The sequence below is a fragment of the Callionymus lyra genome, chromosome 5, assembly GCF_982586985.1.
Source record: "Callionymus lyra chromosome 5, fCalLyr1.hap1.1, whole genome shotgun sequence".
NCBI classification, from domain to species: domain Eukaryota; kingdom Metazoa; phylum Chordata; class Actinopteri; order Syngnathiformes; family Callionymidae; genus Callionymus; species Callionymus lyra.
This window is the reverse complement of record NC_141822.1, coordinates 31,939,372-31,957,585: the sequence shown is the minus strand read 5'-3', so window position 1 is coordinate 31,957,585 and position 18,214 is coordinate 31,939,372. Positions and strand designations below refer to the sequence as shown.

Here is an 18,214-nt window from a genome sequence, read left to right as displayed (position 1 = left end):
CATCTTAGATCTCTCTGCAACTCTGATGCAAAGGGGGCATAGGTTCTACTCCGAGTCTCTCCTTGATTACAGGTACCATTTGTACCAGTGAACTTGTTTTATTTTACTTTTGAAGGAAACAGTTTAAATTAGCCGTTTCAAATGCAAGCCACAAGGGCAATTTGAGGCCCTGAAGAAAACATTCTGGGGTGAGCCATGAGGTGTCCAAATTAAGCACGAGGACTCACAAAAGACAAACATTTTGATGGTTATGAAACGCTCTTTGGTTGAATCGTACTAGCTAAACTACATCTTGAAAGTTTGTAATTCCATGTCACTTTTCCACAGATGGTCCCCAGATCGTGGCAAGAACTGCTCATGAGACGTCGGGTTGCAGGGGAAGCAGCCGGAACAAAGAGACCCAGAACTTCCTTTCTCCGAAAACTTCCTTACTGGTCTTTTCTATTCTTTCTTTCTGTATCTTGACAAGTCAACGTCCAAGTGCTGTGAAACATTTCCTCAAAATAACCTCATATTGGTTGATGCATGGTTTTGAATAAGGCTTGAGATAGAAAAAAATGCTCATCTAGCCGATCTAACTAAAACAAAAAACACTTTTCAAATCTCTTTCTCACTCAAAAACACTGCCCGCTCTTTCTCTTGCTCCTACTCAGTGAACTCATCACTGCAGAAGAGTCACTTAAGCTTGAACTCGATTGATTATGGCCAGAACTTACCAGTACAAGTGTCCTCTATACCAGCGAGGTATCCTGTGGGCTCGTACAGGGTCTGGCTCAGAGGGTCCGCGTGCGAGCTTTTAGCTGCAGACAGTCTACGACTCTGCGCCAACAGGCTGTTCAGGCAGTTGTGAGCGCTCGCCGTTTCTTTGTGGCGTCGATTGTTGAAGCCGCTGCTGGAGAATGCCGCCTCGTTGACGAACACCGATCCGTTGCCGGCGTGGTCATCTGGGGGTTGAGAGTCCTGAGGTGGGAGAGAGTCTGTCAGGTCTTCGTTCAGCTTGATGAGGGTAGTTCTGCAGCTGGGATGTGATCTGAACTACAGTCGATTCCTGAAGCTTCATGTCTTGTCTCATGGCGCACATGAATATGAAACAACACAACACAAATATCCTTCTTCGTCTCACTCCCTCTGTGTGAACTCATCACAATTTGGTTATAAGGCCGATTTTACCATCATCCTGAGAAGCATCAGTGGAAAGTAGGGGTGTCAACATATATACATTTTAACGGGTAGACAGAAAACAAATAAAAGTTGTTTAGAAAAATCAATAATTGTTTTTATTTCTTACACAGTTTAATTCCAATCACAAGTAGGCCTATATATAGAACCTATTTGAAGTGTGTCTACAAAAATAGCCTTTCTTTCATAAATACTCTAATGGTTTAGATTTAACATGACAAAAGAGCTATTTGAATGGAGAGAACCCTATAGTGGCAATATAGTGCAACTGCCACAGAATGAGATCATCTCCTCGATAAGGTGTAGAAAATATTGTAAAAGTTGACGTCATGAGTGAAAACCTCATGTTTTTAGGGGAAGTGGTTCTAAACATTTCTGTGTAGTCAGTATTTTTATAATCCTGTGAAATCAGCTCCTTGGGGGAGGCATGCGCTGTGGGGACTTGTCACGTGTGAGAGTGACTGATCTTTACCTGCTGCACATCCAGTGGGATGACCATTTGTGGCCTGAAGTTCTGGACAAGCTTCTGCTGCTCCTCCAGCTGCTCCCTCTGCCTCTCCACGCTGCGCTGACCCTCCCGGAGCCGCTCCAGACTCAGCTGGTACTCCCTCAGCTGCTCCTCCAGCGCCTCCCTCTCGCGCCTCAGCCTGTCGGCCTCCAGGTGGCACCGCTTCTCCCGCTCCTCCAGCTGGCTCTCTTGCGCCGCCTGCTGGCTCTCTCTGGCCTGACACTCGCGCTCCCAGCGCTCGCGCTCCTGCCTCAGTCGCTCCTGCAGCCGGCGCGAGCTGGCCGCCTCCTCCTTCCTCTTCTCCTGGTTGCGTTGTTTCTCCTGCTCCTGCAGGGAGCTGACGCGGGCGCTCTGGATTGGCGGGCGATGCAAGGGTCGCCCCGAGTCCTGCAGGAGAAAGCGCTGGACCTCGTAGCAGCTGTCCTGGATGGTGACCGCCGCCTGACACACATTCAAATGCTCATCAAAGCCACAAGTTTGACAGTGAAAACAGAGTGAAGTGTGCATTTGAATATGAGATCAAACCTACACAAAACACACACTCATGCAAATACACACATTTACATGTTATACTAGTGTGTGTGTGTGTGTGTTGTAGCCACAACACAACAGGAGTTACAGTGGAGAAGCACTGACCTGCAGACTGAAGAGCAGCTGTGTGAGACTGTGCACGCTCTGGGAAACCTGGTTGAGAAACACGACACGTCCAACATTAACATGATGACCACTAATGGTTTAGTTGCTTTTTCTGATGATTTAAACAATATATCTTTTGAGATTTCCTAACAAATAACTATCAAAATCCCTCTCATATCCCCACTCAGCATTATAGCAGTGGAGCATTGGTGGACTTTGAAGAACTACGTTGAAAAACCTTTGAAATAAATAATGCTTTGTTCTTTCTCGAAACGTTTTGCTTGAAGATCATTTACTAGTTGAACCGCATCCTTGTTAACAGGAGAACAAAGTGCTAAACTTGATGAACATTTGAGGAAACAAGTCAAACAAGTGTTACTTAGATGTGTGTGAGAGATAAAATGGATAACACGCCTCAAGGATATCTAACTACTTACGACACATTCTCCACCTTTATGTCTGTTTTAAGGAGCAAAGTTTCTCATTCAGCTGCAGAGAGTCAAAAAAAAGTGCACATACAAACTCTGAGAACATATAGTGGGTAGTGGTTAGTTGGTCGAAGAATATTTTAAGTGACAATAAGGTCACATAAGTTTCTTTCAAGATCCGTACAGAGTAAAATAAAGAGAAATAAAATGCTGCCTGGGAGTATTTTTGATGAAGAATGGGGAAGAAAAAAATAAATAAACTAAATAAACTAATATATAAATAAACAAAAAGTAAATGAGTAAAAAAAATACAGATGAAAACGCTTTTACAATTTTAAGACAATAGCGCCTCTAAGAGGCTAAAGTAGGTACTTCATCCTTCAGTTAATATCGAAAGTTCTACCAAAAAGTCTTAGAAAAAAAGACCTTTATCGATTCCTATCGGCTTTGAGTCTTCGAATATTTCTACTTTTATAAATACAACAAACAGAAGTACAAGTAATCACCTGCATACAAAAATGTATTGTTGATGAGTGAAACGTACCTTCAGGTCGAGGTCAGGAGAGCAGAGCAGTGTAGCAGCTTCAGATCTGTCCTCCAGGTGGACCTCTGGGTCAGAACCAGCATCTAAGATGGGGGTCTGTTCCGAGGGAAACTCTGGATCTGGCGTTTTACTGGAGAGTGCTGCTCTGAGGTTCTCTGCTGCAGAACAAAAAGTATTTGATTTTGTTCATTATCATTTTGACAGTACTTCCATCAGGTATCATCTGAAGATTGACTTCACACTTGGACATCTCACCTTCCTGCAGAGCTGCAGTCAGCAGCACGGCGGCGTGCTGCGGCTCCTCCAGGCTAGGCTGGACCAGCAGTCGAGGTTCGGGCGGCGAGTCGTCTGTTCGCTTGGTCATGGAGGAGAGTTCAGCGTAGATGTGAAGCTTCTCCTCCAGAGTGGAGCAAATCTGCTGGTCTGTGTTCATCAGACTCTCTGAGGGACACGTTCAGATCGTAACAGGTTCACCACCAGAGATGGACCAGCTCACCTTGTAGCTTGTGGATCTTCTGGATTCGAGCCTCGGCGACGCGCTTCTCCTCCTCAGACTCGCTGGTGGACTCGTCCTCCTCCTCCGGACAGCTGAGAGAACATGGTGGGTCAGAAGATGAGCCGAGGGAGCTGCGGCGTCCACACTGACCTCTCCACCGCCTCCCGGATGAGCCTCATCCAGACGTTGCGCTCCTCTTTGGACGAGGTGTGGACCTCGTACATCTCAGGTCCAGCGGTGGAGGCGCTGATCAGGAACATGCCTCGCTCTTCGTTGGCAACCTCTCTGACAATCAGCTTCTGCAGCGGGATGACGGGCGGCTTCTGGTCCTGTGGACAACATTAGTGTGGAAACCATCAGCAACAATGATTGGATTAGAACCATCTAGACCTCCAACTGTCTGGGGGGAACCACTTTGCTTTTACTATGAAACTGGGGCAGAAACAATTTTATCTTTTTATTAGTCATTCATTTTTCATTTTGAATCTTTACATGGGAATGAGTTTTTTTTTCATCCTACTTTCTGAATGATTGATGAAAAAGTAGTATATGGAGTGAATCAAAGTGAAAATACATTAGTGTTGATCTGAGCAATGTTTCACTTCGTACGAGTTAAAGATGAGAAAACCGAATGTGTTGATGATCAGAGAGATTGGCAGCTGAACTGAATTTAAATCTGTATATAGATGAGAATTAGAATCTTGATGATAATACGTCTATAGTTTTGTAAGCGACATACGTGATTACTTAATACACACTCAGGAGGTAAAGATACATTTATGTGTTTTCATACCACAGAGTGAAACGTTTAGAGTTTTCATAGTCCTGGGCTCTCACTATTTTACACATCATTGATGTAATTCAAATGATATACATCTATCTAAATGACCACCTTTCCATGAAATCACCTATTCATTAAAATGTATTTCCCTTGAGGTATTTATTCTAAATAACTATATAAAACTATTTTTTAATTAATTGCAATTCTATTCTACAATATGTGTCTCTAAGATCAGCAATAATACTGGGTTTATTAAGATTTTAAAGATGTAAAACAGTATCATTCATTTCCATTTAGTTAAATTATCACTGTATTTTTCAAACATCGTAAAAAGTCTCCACAGAGAGGAATAATCAAATTGAGATTAAGACGTCGAACATATAACAAACTTTCATTCCTTAATTATTGACTTGTTGACAAGTCAGTGTCCAGGGGCCTCATGTACTAAGAGGTTGTACACACAAAAAACGCAGAGACATAGTTTTCCACGTCAAAGTGCATATGTATTAATAATCAAAATCGCGTTCAAAAGGTAGAACTTCCAGACAAGTTTGTAGGTGGCGTACGTCATTATTTACTGCTCAGATGCATGTTAGCTACACTAGTCGTGTTGAGATGTTCACATCAGAGTTACATGAACGATCAATATTGATCAGAAATGAACACACACATAAGTGTTTGTAGTTACACGAGTGGATATTCAATTATTCACAAACTTATAAATATGTTCTCAATCACTAAACTGATTTATTTATTAAGACAACATCGATCAGCGTCTGATCGCTTCAAGTCTTTCTATGAGAGTCACAGACGTTCTCGTGAAACAACATCACGTCAGATTGATCAAAGTGAAGCTGCAGAAAGAAAGCAGCTAAAGTTTCCCTCATGTGATCACATGATTGGAGCGATCTCTTTGAAAAACACACTTCTATAAATACACTGTCAAAAGATTTGTTCACTTGTAAACAAAACGCTTTTATTTTATTAATGTAATAAGAATTTGCAAATGTGTTGCGCAGCTATGCCACACATTCTTTGTTAAACTCTATTTTAAGATGTTTCAAATAAGTCCCTGATCGTCTCTGTAAATAAAAGTATTCCAGTTAATAACCGTGTATGTAAAATATAAAAGTTTACACCGGAGCTCGTCTGCTCTAATTTAAATTTAGGTATGTGATCCATGTCAGAAATGTTTAATTGAAGGAATATAAACAGTTAATCCAGTTTAAGTTTATGTTTTCATTTGTTTTTTTCTGATCGCAGAGAGAAAATCCAGACTCAGGCTCATTTAAATATGATTTAAATATGTAAATGAGGGCGTGGAAAGGGATGAACAAGGCTGCAATGAATTCTACGTTGATTGGGATGTTCAAAGGAAAAGTGATTTTATTTGTGTGCACGCACAGATTCCTACTTCTGAATATTTTTGTATGTGCACCATTTTCTGGATTTGAGTGTTTGACCGTTTATAGTATCAGATCCACAAACATCTTTGTACATGAGGCCCCAGTTGGTCTTAGCTGCAGTGGTTGGACTTGAAACGTTCTTCAACTGAATGAGTATTACTTCATGATAGTTCCATGTTTTTACAGCTCACATCAACATCCGCAATAATCAAGTCTCTAATATATTGTTGTTGCACGGCTGCGGGCTGTGATGAAAAATGTTTGTGGTGAGAGTTCGTTACCACGGCAGCGAACGTGAACTTCTGGTCTTTCTCCTGCAGCAGGAGTAGGACGTCGGCGAGCAGCAGAGCGAGGACGTCTGCAGACCACAGATCACAGTCTTAAGTGGACATAGGTCTCACACACACACACACACACACACCTGACCTCCTCACCTTTGAGCCGCCCGGTGGCCGTCTTCCACAACAGCACCCCCTGGTGTTTGAGCGTCTGGCCCGCCATGTCCTGCTTCCTGAACGTGCGGCCATTCTTCAGCTTGGCCGTGCTCCGGTTCTCCATGCGGCCCCAGACCTCCAGCAGCCGCTGCTGCCGCTCGTGCTCGCTCACCCTGGAGTCCACGGCGGCGATCACTTCTCGGATCTGAGCCAGAGCTTTGGAGATGTCCCGGTGCTCCAAGGTGTCCTCTGAGGTGAGATAAGAGCTCCTTTATTCGTCCCACATCCATGAGGACTTCAGACTGAAGCAGCCGAGCACAGACCTTGAGTGTGTTGAAGGATCCTCTCCAGCAGCACCGGGTACTTGGTGATTCTCTGGGTAACTAACAGGATGCATTCTGGGATTTCCCTCCTTTTCACCAGCAGATTATTCCCTTGTTGCTGCGAGAAGACAACTGTTACATTCAAGACCATTCTGGGAGACCTTACAAGTCCAGGAAATATTGTCAGATGTGGAGATCCTGTCCCAGGGAACCACCTACTGTAGGTGACTCAGAAGTCCAGAAGGATAAAGGCAAAGTGCTTTTGACTGACACTCACCTTGATGAAGACCTGGAACCTCTTGTTGTGCTGCTGCAGGTCTTTGAAGAAACCGACTGCCTCGTTGTGATGGCTGCAGAACTCTCCGTACACCTGCTTCATCTTCTCCCCGCTTTCCTCGGAAAACTGCCGCAGCAGGACGTCACCGACTCTCAGGATCAGGTAGTTCTTCTGCCCCTCAGCGGAGTCCAACCGCCGCTCCTTCAGGGCGGAGAAGAAGTTGTGGTGGAGGACCAGCAGCTGGTCCAGACATGGGAAGACCCGCTCCACTGCCGCCGTATCCAGCTGCACCTCCTCCTTCATCCCGCGTCTGAAGACCTCCGCCATGATGTGCAGGGTCTGCAGGTGGTGAAGCTCCGTCTGCATCAGCTCTGGTCGCAGACAGATCCGGGGTCAGTTCCTCAACAACCTCAGGCCTCCGGCATCTGCTCACCGTAGATGACGTCCTGCCTCTTCACCACCTTCTTGTCCTGCTTCTTGCAGAACTTGTGATCCACTGCCAGACTCCACGACTCTGCCTCGAAGTCGGCAGCGTCCACCAGGATGTCACCGTAAACGTGAGCGTCCACGCAGTCTGAGAGACAAACTAAGTCAATGATTCAAACTGAAATTTAACTGTAAGCACAATTGATCTAGTTATTTGTTATTTTATCATTAAGTATTTTATACTTCATCAAAAACTTCTGTGTAATCTGTGATTTCAACAATACACATTATGTTTAGTTAATATTATTACGTTTTTGTTTTGAGCTTCTACTATAAATTGCGATCACAACTTTTTATTTCATATGACCAGGTCTGTCTGCAACTCAAATTGTCAAATGTTTAACATAAAAATCTAAAATAACACTTAACAATAACATCAAATGGAATGAGTGTGTATTCTTTATGTTACATTAAATCAAATAAAGATTTTAACAAGAAATTAAGCAGTATAAAGTTTTTTCCTAAAATGTATTTTAGCATCCACAGAAAATAAAATAAATAAAATTAAATCAACTTTAAAGTGTGTGTCAAGTGATTTTTTTTTACCTACTTTTGCATCATTTATTGGTCTAAACATATTAAATTAATTGTTTTATTTAAAGCATCTCTATGCAATTTGAAGTCAACGACGCCAGTGGACTAAAGTGGTAGTGTTTACCCTGATGGGAGACAAAATTTCCCATGAGCACTCGCTAAACGTCGCAAAAGTTTTCATGTCTCGGTTTGCAGCAGTTGGATGACTTTTCTGTTTCCAGACTTCCATGGATGGATATTGATGAGGTAACGAGTCAGATTGTGGATAATGAAATATGATATGCGTTATGACGGCTTTGTAAATAACATAACTGTAACTTTGTTTTGGTACCGTAATTCGCAACCAGCGCGATATGTAGCATGTTCACACCATCCCCAAGAACTTTTACAGTGAAAATAAAATTCACACAAAACACCTCAAGTCACGGTATACGAGTCATTCAACTAGTGTTAAGTTGATGTGTCATTATAAGTTATTTTAGTACAAACATATGAATGTACCCAAAACTACCCACAGCTGCTTTAATACATTTTTATATATTATGTGTTTTGTTTGGCTTGTTTCTACATTTCATTTCGGTAAATTTTAAAATATATGTTATGCTCCCCATCTCTTCTGACAGAAAACTGTGTGATGTCCACAGGAAAGTTTACATCACCATCTCTTTCACGTCCATAGTAATTACAAATGAAAATCTAACAAAATAAGTTCAGTTGAGATTGTAATGAAGCCGGTCTAGTGGTTTACCTTCTGCTAATGACGAGTCAGTGGAAGTCGACGACACCAGCAGAACCTCCTCCGATGATGGTCTCCATGTGTCCGTCTCGGTCTCTGAACTGTCTCGACTGAAACACAGTTGTTCATTCAAAACGACTGCAGCCTTATAAAGGACAATGTTCTAGAGTCATCACCCGTCAATGTAAGGGAAGCTTCCAGTGACTGGACTGGACGGCGAAGAGTCTTTCTGAGCGGAGGTTGTGGGAGAGCAGGAAACACTGGTCTGAGGAGAGCTGTCTCTCACTGTGAAGTCTGAGCGGAGAAAAAACCGACATGATTCTGCCCTTACCTTTACCGACATCTATAGTGTCAGCAACATCTCACGCCACCAGGGGATGAAAAGGCTGCACAACACTTTTCAAATACTTCCTAAAATACAGTAGATCTTAAAAGACTCAGGGTTAACAAGGCTGTGGGCAATGATTGAAGATGATTTTTTTTATTTATTAAAGAACAAATAACATATTTTATAAGATTAATCATGTCAAATAATGTGCAAATAAAATGATAAATTACTGTATGTTTCAGCTCTATAGCAAATTATTTAGCCTTGATCACTTGATGTTTTATTAACAATAAATAGCTGAACCCATGATAATAACAAGGTTAACATAAAGAAAGACAAACAGTCCAAAGTGTTTTGTATTTATATCAATAATACGTTTTTAAGTTTGTTAAATTTAGTATGTTACAAGTACAAACGTTTCAATTATAATTTTATTTTCTGTCATTAAAATTTCTTTAAAAACAAAATAATTGTAAAAATGTTTCATTAAAAATGAAATAACCTCCACAGACCTGCTCATCTCAGGACATTTTCCAGCATCATATTTAAAACCTATATTTACTTATATAACAACGTGATAGAAACGTTGGCAAAGTCTTCAGGAGAAGTCTTTCCATGAAACGGAAAGGAGGAAATTTGATAAAGTTAGACCTATTTTTTTAGCTTCATGTGGCATTAAAAATTGAAACACTTTAGTCACAGTACTCTTGATAAGATGGTTAATAGTGAGGCCTACTTCCTGTACAAAGACAAATGTTACTAGTTGATAAAGAACCGAACAAAAGCTTGAGGATTAAGAGGTCAAACTAAACTAGAATAAATAATCAAGTTGGTGACTCACTCTGAGGCAGCGAGGCCGTCCTGTTCTTCACTGACGTCACAGAATACTTGTCCTGAAGTTTCTACATGACATGAACACTTTAGTCAACTGAACATTCCATTAATCACAGCATCAGACCTTCAGACACGGCGGGACGGCGTCTCTGCAGCTCTTGTGGACGATGGCGGTGCAGGCTGAGAGGAGAGGACGGTCAGATTCGCGGCTCATGGAGGACAATAAAAGTGCGACTCACTGGGACAGTGAAGCAGCTCTCGACCCGTGGCCGGACGATCACACACCACACACACCGTCGGCCCCAAACACGCTCCGGCGGAGAAGCGGTGACCGTTGGGTCGCTCCTTGGAGTCCCGGTCCTTCACCTTCACCTTGAACCGCGACAGAGACATGAGGATGTTCAGATTCGGACCCGCTCAGACAAGACTAGAAGAGCTGTGAGGAGGAAACGGGCCTCAGCAGTGGGCGGCCAGCAGGCCGGGGATCGCAGCAAAGGTTAATCATTGAGAGGAAGGAGGCTGGACGTGTGACCTCGACAGCTCTCTTCCCAGGAACACTCATTTCCTGGTAGTGACCAGTTACTGCTGGACGCGAAACCAGAGAATGATGTTTGTGCTGAAAGACTTTTTCAAAACATGTATTTATTAAAATAATCCTTTATTTTATAACATTTTACTCATAACTGATGTTTGATTTCATCTTAAAATACATTGTAATTAAACATTACATTCTTTAATTGAAATAATCAAATTAACTTTATAACTGGTTTAATGATTATTAATAATTAAAATTAAATTAATTAATTAAAACTATTTTAATGTAATATTAGTACGATGAATATGTTGATGAAAATTCATGTTGATATTTTTTAAGTTAAGTTAATAAAATACCTTGTCACTATTAGAAATATGTAAAATGTAAAAAATTAAATGACAAGAATATTAATATTATATTCTTCCAAAATGTCTTCATGTAAAATAAACTTATTTTTATTTGTTGTTTGCTAAATTGTGATAATAGTAGTTATTATTTATGACCCATTTTTATGACCCAACCTGTATATTTTTACTTTGAATGAAAATAATATTACAGTAATTTGGGGGAAAAAACTCTGAAAAGAACAAGTTTAACTAAACAAATGATGGTAGATGTTGTATTTTTTTAAAACCCCTTACAATCATTTAATTTTACATTTATATTGTTTTTATTATCTTGTCTTTTTTCCCCCATTGAGTTAAGCAGAAATCATAGGAATCAAATAAGATAATTTTTTAATCGTCTAAACAGTAATAGTTGCAAAATGTTAACAGTTATAATACAAAATGTCCATTATTCCTGAATGTGTATTTATTTTCCAATTTTGATTTCCACATTTAAGTTTAAAAAATGTAATAATAGCAATGCAACACGATGTGTATTTTTTAAATCACAGATAGCATGCAACTTTTGAGCAGCCAAATGTCATCTGCTCTCTAGCACGAAGCTAACATTTCATTTATTATTAAATATGATTTTTGAACGGTTGTATGTCAGGGACCTTAAACAAATGTGCTCCACAATAGAACTCACTTTGGTTTTGCTCCGTGTGCTGGACATGCGGCTCTTCAGGAAGCTGAAGGTCCGGATGACTTTGTACTTGTCCGACTCCACCTTGGCTGGGACGCTGTACTTGTCCAGCTCCTCTTCCTCGATCCTGCCGCACAAACAGGTGGAGGTGAATCATCAGGAGACGCTGGTGTACTCAGCACCACAAGTGGACCTGGACTCTGGTCCAGGGATGGATCAGTGTGAGTGACTGAGAGGCTTCAGCGGCAGCATGCTGCGGACTGGTTAGTAGAGTTAGCGCGGTCACACATGCAACATGTTAGATCGGCGGCGCTGTGGCTCATGTTAGCTCAGTGCTCGTCTCCACCTACTCTTTGAGGAACTCTGACAGAGTGAGGTGGTGGAGCGACTCGGCCAGCTCTTCGTGTCCCTCCTCGTCTGCTGACTGGGCACGTTTATGGAAGCTAACGTCCCTGAAAGCACCACAGACAATTTCATGTCTCAGTGGGAAAGAAAGAAGAGCGTCCGTCCATCTTTCTCCCTGTCCTCCAGTCTCTCTTCCTTCTGCCTTTCTGTTTTACTGATCCGTCTCCCTCTCTTCACCATCCGTCTCCATCTCTCTGTATCACCCACATGATCTTCATCTCTCTCTTCCTCAGGGTTCACTTTCACCATCTCTTGCTTCTCCTCTACTTCTTCCGTTTCCTCACTCGTCTTCTACAGTGTTTCCTTACTCTCACTTGTCTTTTTTAGTGTTCCCTCACTCTCACTCTTTTTCTTAAGTGTTCCCTCAGTCTCACTCTTCTTCTTCAGTGTTCCCTCACTCTCACTCTTCTTCTTCAGTGTTCCCTCACTCTCACGTCTTCTTCAGTGTTTGATCACTCTTTTTCTTCAGTGTTCCCTTACTCTTCCTCTTCTACTCACACTCTCATATCTACTTCAGTGTTCCCTCACTCTCACTTGTCTGCTTCAGTGTTCTCTCACTCTCACTTGTCTGCTTCAGTGTTCCCTCACTCTCACTTGTCTGCTTCAGTGTTCCCTCACTCTCACTTGTCTGCTTCAGTGTTCCCTCACTCTCACTTGTCTTCTTCAGTGTTCCCTCACTCTCACTTGTCTGCTTCAGTGTTCCCTCACTCTCACTTGTCTGCTTCAGTGTTCTCTCACTCTCACTTGTCTTCTTCAGTGTTCCCTGACTCTCACTTGTCTGCTTCAGTGTTCCCTCACTCTCACTTGTCTGCTTCAGTGTTCTCTCACTCTCACTTGTCTTCTTCAGTGTTCCCTGACTCTCACTTGTCTGCTTCAGTGTTCCCTCACTCTCACTTGTCTTCTTCAGTGTTCCCTCACTCTCACTTGTCTTCTTCAGTGTTCCCTGACTCTCACTGTTCTTCTTAAGTGATCCCTCGCTCTCACTTGTCTGCTTCAATGTTCCCTCACTCTCACTTGTCTTCTTCAGTGTTCCCTGACTCTCACTGTTCTTCTTAAGTGATCCCTCGCTCTCTCTCTTCTTCAGTGTTCCTTCACTCTCACTTGTCTTCTTCAGTGTTCCCTCACTCCCACTGTTCTTCCTCAGTGTTCCCTCACTCTCACTGTTCTTCTTCAGTGTTCCCTCACTCTCACTCTTTTTCTTCAGTGTTCCTTCACTCTCACTCTTTTTCTTCAGTGTTCCCCTCACTCCCACTGTTCTTATTCAGTGTTTTCACACTCTCACTTTTCTTCTTCAGTGTTTCCTATCTGTCACTCTTCTTCTAAAAGTGTTCTATCACCCTCTCTCTTCTTCAGTGTTCCCCTTACTCTCACTTGTCTTCTTCAGTGTTCCCTCACTCTAACTCTTTTTCTTCAGTGTTCCCCTTACTCTCACTTGTCTTCTTCAGTGTTCCCTCACTCCAACTCTTTTTCTTCAGTGTTCCCCTTACTCTCACTTGTCTTCTTCAGTGTTCCCTTACTCTTACTCTTCTTCTTCAGTTTTCCCTCACTCTTCCTCTTCTTCTTCAGTGTTCCCTCACTATCTTACATCTTCTTCAGTGTTCCCTTCCTCTTCCTCTTCTTCAGTATTCCCCCACACCCTCTCTTCTTCACTGTTCCCTCTCACTTGTATTCTTCATTGTGCCCTTACTGTCACTCTTCTTCTTCAGTGTTCCCTCACTCTAACTCATCTTCTTCAGTGTTCCCTCACTCTTCTTCTTCAGTGTTCCCTTGCTCTTTCTCTTCTACTTACAGTCTCACATCTTCTTCAGTGTTCCCTCACTCTCCCTCTTCTTCTTCAGTGTTCCCTCACTCTCACGTCTTCTTCAGTGTTCCCTGACTCTCACTGTTCTTCTTAAGTGATCCTTCGCTCTCTCTCTTCTTCAGTGTTCCTTCACTCTCACTTGTCTTCTTCAGTGTTCCCTCACTCTCAATTGTCTTCTTCAGTGTTCCCTGACTCTCACTGCTCTTCTTAAGTGATCCCTCGCTCTCTCTCTTCTTCAGTGTTCCCTCACTCTCACTTCTCTTCTTCAGTGTTCCCTCACTCTCACTTGTCTGCTTCAATGTTCCCTCACTCTCACTTGTCTTCTTCAGTGTTCCCTGACTCTCACTGTTCTTCTTAAGTGATCCCTCGCTCTCTCTCTTCTTCAGTGTTCCCTCACTCTCACTTTTCTTCTTCAGTGTTTCCTATCTGTCACTCTTCTTCTAAAAGTGTTCAATCACCCTCTCTCTTCTTCAGTGTTCCCCTTACTCTCACTTGTCTTCTTCAGTGTTCCCTCACTCAAACTCTTTTTCTTCAGTGTTCCCCTTACTCTCACTTGTCTTCTTCAGTGTTCCCTTACTCTTACTCTTCTTCTTCAGTGTTCCCTCACTCTTCTTCTTCAGGGTTCCCTCGCTATCTTACGTCTTCTTCAGTGTTCCCTTCCTCTTCCTCTTCTTCAGTATTCCCCCACACCCTCTCTTCTTCACTGTTCCCTCTCACTTGTATTCTTCATTGTGCCCTCACTGTCACTCTTCTTCTTCAGTGTTCCCTCACTCTAACTCATCTTCTTCAGTGTTCCCTCACTCTTCTTCTTCAGTGTTCCCTTGCTCTTTCTCTTCTACTTACAGTCTCACATTTTCTTCAGTGTTCCCTCACTCTCACTCTTTTTCTTCAGTGTTCCCTCACTCTCACTTTTCTTCTTCAGTGTTTCCTATCTGTCACTCTTCTTCTAAAAGTGTTCAATCACCCTCTCTCTTCTTCAGTGTTCCCCTTACTCTCACTTGTCTTCTTCAGTGTTCCCTCACTCAAACTCTTTTTCTTCAGTGTTCCCCTTACTCTCACTTGTCTTCTTCAGTGTTCCCTTACTCTTACTCTTCTTCTTCAGTGTTCCCTCACTCTTCTTCTTCAGGGTTCCCTCGCTATCTTACGTCTTCTTCAGTGTTCCCTTCCTCTTCCTCTTCTTCAGTATTCCCCCACACCCTCTCTTCTTCACTGTTCCCTCTCACTTGTATTCTTCATTGTGCCCTCACTGTCACTCTTCTTCTTCAGTGTTCCCTCACTCTAACTCATCTTCTTCAGTGTTCCCTCACTCTTCTTCTTCAGTGTTCCCTTGCTCTTTCTCTTCTACTTACAGTCTCACATTTTCTTCAGTGTTCCCTCACTCTCCCTCTTCTTCTTCAGTGTTCCCTCGCTCTCTAACGTTTTCTTCAAAGTTCATCCCTCTTTCAATTTTTCATCGTTTCCTCATTCTTCTTCTTCAGTGTTCTATCACTCTCTCTTCTTCAGTGTTTCCTCACTCTTCTTCTTCAGTGTTCCCTTGCTCTTACTCTTCTACTTACACTCACATCTTCTTCAGTGTTCCCTCACTCTCACGTCTTCTTCAGTGTTCCCTCACGCTCCCTCTTCTTCTTCAGTGTTCCCTCACTCTCACGTCTTCTTCAGTGTTCCCTCACTCTCACGTCTTCTTCAGTGTTCCCTTGCTCTTACTCTTCTACTTACACTCACATCTTCTTCAGTGTTCCCTCACTCTCCCTCTTCTTCTTCAGTGTTCCCTCGCTCTCTAACGTCTTCTTCAATGTTCTATCACTCTCACGTCTTCTTCAGTGTTCCCTTGCTCTTACTCTTCTACTTACACTCACATCTTCTTCAGTGTTTCCTCACTCTTCTTCTTCAGTGTTCCCTCACTCTCCCTTTTCTCCTTCCACCTGTCTGTTGTTCCTAAACGTCCATCCTAGGCTCACTCCTTTATTCAAAATATGGTGATGTGTCTTTTATTTCGAAGTCACATCCATCGTTCATCCCGTCGACGATTGCCACGGCAACCTGGGTGTGCTTGACAATCGCACGAGTCGTAGAAACGTTTGAGATCAAGAAACATGACAGTACCTTTTCTCGTGCGACGCCTCCGCCGTGTGTTTTTGTTCTGAGGAGAAGAGAGACGAGGTTAGACGGACAGACTCGACTGCTCTCGCAGACTGGAGGAGACGGACACGGAAGCAGCAGACAGACGGAGAGAGAACCTTCAGAGCACGACAGTTTAATCCATGCAGCCCTCCACCACACAGACACACCACGGGGTTACTACAGTTCACAAGCTCTATATGACGGATGGATTCATGACTAGAAGTTGTTGTCGGTTTTGATTGTTGAGCTCCAGGAGTACCTTCTGTAGAGTACAATCTGGTTTCAGCAGGTTTAGAAGTTGTTACTGATTCATAGTTGTGGTCCTAAATGTTTATGGTCCACATCACTGAATGTATTTTTTTTTTAAATACTACGTTTCTGACTATTCTTGAAATATTTTTGTAGCCCTCACATTCAGTGTTCAGTTGCTGTTTTTAGTTACTTAGTTAGCTATTTAATTTATGTCTGTAGCAGCGGCCCTATGTAACTGAGTTATGTTTCTAGTTTTTTGATTTGCTTTTTCTCTTTTTTGGTAGTTTTTCTGAGGTTTTACCTTTTTTATCATCATTATGTTACTGTGGGTAACATAAAAGTTATTTTCAGGAGGGGTTTTGTTTCTCCAGAAGTTTTTCTTGAAGTTAGTTCTATGATTTTTGCCTGATTTTGTACAGATACGTTTATGTTGCAGTGTTTTGAATTTCAGTGGACTGGTTCAGATTCAAAATAACGTAATTATCCCTAAGTTAGTTCTAAAAGCAAAACGTAAAACAAGTTTCGCCACAGACATGCACACACACAGACACTACGAAAAGCAGTGCAGTGCCCCCTGCTGGTTGTGGGTCCAGTACTTACTCCCGGGGTGCAGCAGAGACAAAGATTTAGACAGAGAGAGAGCCTGAAGGAGAGACCTGCCGTGGCTCACGCTGTGCAGAGCTGCATCTAAAGGAACATGAAGACCATCGGCTTAGACCACCGACACTACCGAGCTGTGTGGGTCCTCGGAGGCGATGTGAAAGATTATTAAGTCATCATTTATATAGTTAGCTTCCCATTCCATGTTTAATCATGATAAATAATGCTTCCTAACTTCTAAAATCCTTTAAATCTTTTTTGTTTTTGCAAAAGGGAATATGTCATAAAAAAACTTCCATATAAATACAGGCAAAGTGCCCAATTTGAAATCTAGGCAGCACTTTGCCAAGGTCAAGCATAGATAATGACAGTGACCATTACTGTCCTTAAAAAGCTTTTGTGTTACTTATGCTGCTTCTCTTCTGTAACTGTCATCTCCAGTGGTTCCACCCTACCTGTACTTTTCTCTTTGCCTCCTTCACTTGTGTCCATCACTCTAAATAATTGAACTATTTTCACCTGCTCCTCCCCCATGTGTGTCAGGAGTTAGTTAGCGGTTAGTTGTAGTTTCAGGGTTAGTCGTGAAGCCAGACAACATAGTATGGTCAGTGGTCAGTGGGACCAGATTGAAGCAGAAGACGTTTTGCTCACCCGGGTTGCTGTCGGTTGACTGGTTGTCTCTCAATAGTCTGGTGGGACGAAGGCTAATTTTGGAGGATGAATAAGAGCGCAGGCGGATCCCTTGATCGTCCTGAGGGAGGGAGCACGTTTATCACAATCGTGTGTAAATTAAAGAGGGAGGCAATATGAGATTTACAGTGCAGGAGTGTTCGTGTGGAGACGAAGCCGACTGGCTTCGAGTGCATGTCAGGATTGGGGAGGATTCCTCAACATCAGGAGGAGTCTCCGGCTTCGGTGTGCCACCGTTGTCGTCGCTGTCCACCTCCAGAGATACTGAACTGTGTAGCAGAACTTGTTCATTCATCTTTACGTTATGTGTTGTTCCTCTCACCCTGACGAGCGACAAAAGACATCTGCATCCTCGAAGGTCTCACCTGATGTCGCAGGCGTCCATGGGTGGATCTCCTGTCAGCTCAGTCGTCTCCAAGAAGGTGCTCAAGTTGCTGTCGGCTCCTTCCGTCGGCGAGGCGGGTGGAGTAGAGTGAGCCGAAGACGACTGGAGGTCTTCAAAAGGATGTGTGCCGTCTTCCGTCTCCCAGAAGCCGCCGTCCGTGCCGGAACTGTCCCGGGTCACCCCACCAATGCTCAGCTTGATGTCGCCATCGTCCGCCTGCACAGAAGAGTTGAATAAAACACCCCTACACAAATAAACCAAGGTGAGTGTTTGACTACCTGACTGCTGTCAATCATGGAGAGAGAAGAGCCTGGTGTATGCTGGGAAAACTGCTCCTCGACTGCTTTACTGCTCACTGTCATGCAACAAACATAAAAGGCGCCATTACACTTTAAGGAATGTAGTTCTTAATTGTTAATGGATCAAACATTTTAATTATAAGTTAAAAGTTATGAGCTAAAAG

General features: G+C 42.8%; 1 protein-coding gene across 3 annotated transcripts in view; it reads right to left on the bottom strand.

Annotated features, from left to right (window-relative positions):
• arhgef28a (Rho guanine nucleotide exchange factor 28a) overlaps positions 1-18,214 on the bottom strand; it is a 53,477-nt gene that overhangs the window by 6,252 nt on the left and 29,011 nt on the right. For 2 of the 3 annotated variants that reach the window (XM_087791980.1, XM_087791978.1), the window contains 24 exons: positions 18,030-18,106; positions 17,732-17,967; positions 17,494-17,635; positions 17,328-17,427; positions 15,807-15,843; positions 11,848-11,949; positions 11,501-11,624; positions 10,170-10,302; positions 10,055-10,110; positions 9,938-9,998; positions 8,945-9,062; positions 8,781-8,878; positions 7,446-7,586; positions 7,013-7,383; positions 6,736-6,853; positions 6,413-6,661; positions 6,260-6,336; positions 3,942-4,120; positions 3,792-3,883; positions 3,551-3,736; positions 3,296-3,453; positions 2,324-2,371; positions 1,652-2,128; positions 717-960 (listed from right to left, as the gene is read on the bottom strand). In XM_087791980.1, coding sequence (XP_087648106.1) covers positions 717-960; positions 1,652-2,128; positions 2,324-2,371; positions 3,296-3,453; positions 3,551-3,736; positions 3,792-3,883; positions 3,942-4,120; positions 6,260-6,336; positions 6,413-6,661; positions 6,736-6,853; positions 7,013-7,383; positions 7,446-7,586; positions 8,781-8,878; positions 8,945-9,062; positions 9,938-9,998; positions 10,055-10,110; positions 10,170-10,302; positions 11,501-11,624; positions 11,848-11,949; positions 15,807-15,843; positions 17,328-17,427; positions 17,494-17,635; positions 17,732-17,967; positions 18,030-18,106 — 3,624 coding nt within the window. The remainder of the gene's footprint in view (positions 1-716; positions 961-1,651; positions 2,129-2,323; positions 2,372-3,295; positions 3,454-3,550; positions 3,737-3,791; positions 3,884-3,941; positions 4,121-6,259; positions 6,337-6,412; positions 6,662-6,735; positions 6,854-7,012; positions 7,384-7,445; positions 7,587-8,780; positions 8,879-8,944; positions 9,063-9,937; positions 9,999-10,054; positions 10,111-10,169; positions 10,303-11,500; positions 11,625-11,847; positions 11,950-15,806; positions 15,844-17,327; positions 17,428-17,493; positions 17,636-17,731; positions 17,968-18,029; positions 18,107-18,214) is intronic. The other variant, XM_087791979.1, reaches the window with a different exon arrangement.